At 33.3% G+C, this 3976-nt stretch overlaps 1 protein-coding gene across 1 annotated transcript; it reads right to left on the minus strand.

Annotated features, from left to right (window-relative positions):
- Window positions 1-830: 830 nt before the first annotated feature.
- On the minus strand, window positions 831-2533 carry LOC100816720 (transcription factor PRE6). Its single transcript, XM_003517904.5, has 2 exons — window positions 1814-2533; window positions 831-1257 (listed from the first exon to the last, which is right to left on the minus strand). The coding sequence occupies exons 1-2, from the start codon at window positions 1940-1942 to the stop codon at window positions 1105-1107; spliced, it is 282 nt and encodes a 93-aa protein (XP_003517952.1). The 5' UTR covers window positions 1943-2533; the 3' UTR covers window positions 831-1104.
- Between the last annotated feature and the right edge of the window lie 1443 nt (window positions 2534-3976).

The raw sequence follows: 3976 nt of genomic DNA on the forward strand, positions 1-3976 counted from the left end.
GAGACATTGTGAAACAACCTTCCCCCACCACATATTGCATGCAAATGGTACCTGCAGGTGAGTGGGGTCGTGATATTTGTTTTCACTTTACCACAAGATAAATTTGACTAGATCAGAAGCAGCGAATTAAATTAAAATTAAAATTAACTAAGCAAAGTCCAAGGCTAGCTAGCCAACTAGAGATAGAAAATTAAGATTTGGGGACGAAGATATTTAAATTAACTATGTTTGGTACAACATTTTTTGTCCCTAGCTTTAAAATTACTTTTCCGAAATGTAATTGGTCCAACTTCTCAAGAGAGAAGTTAGAAGAAAAAATAAACAAATCCTATGTTAATTTGAGGTATGATAAATCTATAAAATACATAGTACTTTAATTTTAACTTTCAAATTATTAATAAATTGATACACATCTATCGATTTCTAGTTTTTACCCTTTTCCAATTTATAGGAATTAAATTCAATATAGCTATTCCAGGACTTGCTTTTTCGTTTCACTGATATATTTGGGAACAATACATGGATCTTGTGATTATCCATGTATTATTGTAGGTTGGCAAAGATCATGGTTTGGATCAGGAGTTAGTTGTTTTATATTGTGGTTCTAATGCGAACATTAATATCACGGGTTGGCAAGAACAAATAACCGAAAATGGTGTGGGGTATGTCACATGTTATAGGCACTGTCAGCTTGAAGCTTGACCCTTTTAACGGGTCCACACAAAACTGCAGAATTTCTCTCATAAGATAAATTACTAAGATTAAACTCAAGCATTGCAGCCTCCAAATTTGAAAAATTATAAAATGCAACATCTGTGTTTATATCATAATATCCAACATATTTTCGCGGCATACTAATAATAATTAGAACACATCAAGATGTAGTCCATTTTATTTACAGCCGTAGAAGCTGGTGATAATTAATTACTACAAAGTGCCACATAATAATTAAAACTAATTAAGAACTAATTCACATATGGATACGATGGTAGTCCTTTGCCTTGGTCTACAAAGTACAAACCAAACCCTACCCAGAGTGATAAAAAAAAAGTGAGAGAGACATGGACATGCACACGACACAAATAAATGCACTAGACCAGACTATTACATAAGTAAGCTCCTAATAATGGCTGCTTGAGCACTGTTGGAGTCTGTGTTAGCCAAAAGCTCCGATAATCGGTCACTTAGATCATCAACCTCTCTGTGCAAGTTCTTTATGTAGTTGCATGTCTCCTGCAATACCTTAGCAGATGAAACCTACAATAGTCACAAACATCACCAAAAAATCATTATGAGCAATTAAACTTCATTATTTATTATTATTCATGCACAACCAGCATAAAGATGTTTACACTACTGTCAATTAATCAGAATTCATTTTAGATATGAATTCGAATTAATTATTATAAAATTTGATAAACTTATCTTGTATCATATCCTGTGTGATTGGATAATATATAGTGTCAATTATTTAAATATCTATACTGTTAGTAAATTATAATTGAATTATTTTATTATTACTGTCATTATTTTAGCACGCACTTGAAGCTAGTTGATAATAATTAAGTAATGCAGTTAATTTAGTCAATGGGAGCAAGAGGGGAAGAATCTGATGAATCCCACACTATAGCCTCAAGTTGTGGCTAAAGAAAACAAGGGAGAGGAGGCACGAGCAATAGTTAGCTGCTAACGTGACCTATCTACCAAAATGAAGGGCATCCACTCAAAATGTGCAATGTATGTGTGTGTGTGTGAATTATGGTGTGTGCATGTGAGAGAGAGAGAGAGAGAGAGAGCAAGGTTAATGAATTACCTTGTCGGAGCGCCTAGCACGAAGCTCAGGGATAAGTTGTTGTAACTTCGAAACGAGATCGGTGATTTGAGCATCTGTGATCTCAGCGGAAGCACCGGATTGTCTAGAACGAGATCTTCTGCTAGACATTGTCAATTAATGTGAGAACAATTTAACCACTAGCAGCTACCCTTTTGTGATGATGTTTATGTCAGAAATATTTGCTGTTGCGAGCTACTACCTCTTAATTAGCTTCAGGAATTGAAGAGAATTAAAAATGAGAGAAGAAAGAGAGTGTGTTGTTGTTGTTGTTGTTGTAGTAGTAGTGAGTGAGTGATGAGAGAGCAAGGGTCTGAGGGAAAGGAGGGCCAAGAAGCAGGAAATGGGGGTTGTCAGAGGAGAATCACAGAAAATGAAACTAAACAAACTTATCTCAAAAAGAGAGTGAGAGGGATATGAGTATGAGTATGGAAGCAAAGCAGAGGGAATATTTAAGAGGGAATTGAAGAGGTAACTAGAAAGGTAGGATAAAAAGAGAGTAGAAATTAATTAAATTAAGAAAGTGTACATGTTTGTTGGTTTTTTAATTATTATAAAATTAGTTGAGGAGGAGGAGGAGGGTGAGGAATGAGAATTAAGGAGGGTTGAGATGGAGAATGTGATGAGTCTATAGGGAACTAGTGGGTATTGGGAGTTGAAGAGGACAAGTAGTGCATGGGAGAAAGCAGTGGGCTAGGCTTGTTATTAATAGGGTTTTGGGAGAGAGATGAATGAAGGAATGGAGAGATACGCCATACTGTCCTTTCTGAATATGTTCCCTAACTTGGGTTAGACCTCAAGTGGCTTAAGCCAAATGTGCCTTGTATTAGCCAACGACGCGGGACCTCTTTGTGTCAGTCTCAGCACGCAAGCCCATGTTATCTTACTACTTTCTTGTCATTTTAATCATTCCATACACATTAATCCTTTTCCTCTTTTTCTCTTTTCTCAATAACTAACCTTTAATTGTTCACTAATTAACCCCTCCACCCTCCTTTCCTTGCAAATTTTATTTTTACATTGATTATAATTTGATTTTAGCTTAACTTAATCTCATTAAAAAGACTTGTGAGATAACCTCATTTATATACACTACTTTAAATATATTACAGTTAATATAAGATTTTTAACACACTTTCTCGCATTTAAAATTAGATATCTTGAATGTGAAAGTACATTTACAAGTGATTTGATAACAATCCAATAACAAGTGATCCAATAGATCCAACAACTACTAGAATAAAACTTTAATGTCATTTTTGAAATTAGGTTAAGTCTAACTCAATTCTATAAAATCAACTTGTGAAGTAAAGGTTATCACCTAATTATATACACTACTTTAGAACACATCTCTCCCACACCAAAGTTATATAGACACCTCAAGCACGAAATTTGTACGATTGACGAACGTTTAGTGGTGGTTTGATAACAGATGACTTAATAGGCTCAATAACAATCGCTAAAATAAACTTTGATATCATCTTAGTATTTAAGTTTAAGTCTAACTCAATGCTACAAAGTTGGCTTGTTAAGTAAGTGTTGTTATCCACTTATACACACTACTTTAAAACACATCTCCTCACACTAAAGACTAGACATCTCAAGCATAAAATTTGTAGGATTTACAAATATCTACATGTGGTTTGATGGCAGTACGATAACAAATGATTCAATAGGTCCAACAACAATTGTTGGAATAAACTCTAATACTATCGTAAAATTTAGATTTAAGTCTAATTCAATCCTATAAATTTGACTTAATTATAAAGTGGGGGTTGTTACCCTCTTATATACATTACTTTAGTCATATTACTAGTTGAAGTAACAAAAAAATTCAAATTAAAAAATTTGAAAATGAATAAACTATAATACTATCTTAGAATTTAGATTTTAAGTCTAATTGAATCCTACAAAATTGACTTGTAAAATAAGGATTGTTATCTACTTATATTCACTATTTTAGAACACATATTTCTCTCGTCAAAGACTAGACATCTCATACATGAAACTTGTAGGATTGACATACATCTATTCACAATGATTCGATAATAGTCTGATATATAGCAAATGAACCTATAAGTCTAGCAACAATTGTCATAATAAATTTTGATACAATTTAGGTTTAAATATAACTTAATTTAGAAA

Source organism: Glycine max, chromosome 1 (genome assembly GCF_000004515.6).
Source record: "Glycine max cultivar Williams 82 chromosome 1, Glycine_max_v4.0, whole genome shotgun sequence".
Taxonomy (NCBI): Eukaryota; Viridiplantae; Streptophyta; class Magnoliopsida; order Fabales; family Fabaceae; genus Glycine; species Glycine max.

Bases quoted from the DNA above. Each gene is read 5' to 3' on its own strand.
- LOC100816720 (XM_003517904.5), bottom strand. From the start codon at position 1,942: ATGTCTAGCAGAAGATCTCGTTCTAGACAATCCGGTGCTTCCGCTGAG. The intron at 1,258-1,813 runs GTAATTCATTAA...TGACTATTGTAG, and splicing joins GTGCTAGGCGCTCCGACAAG to GTTTCATCTGCTAAGGTATT.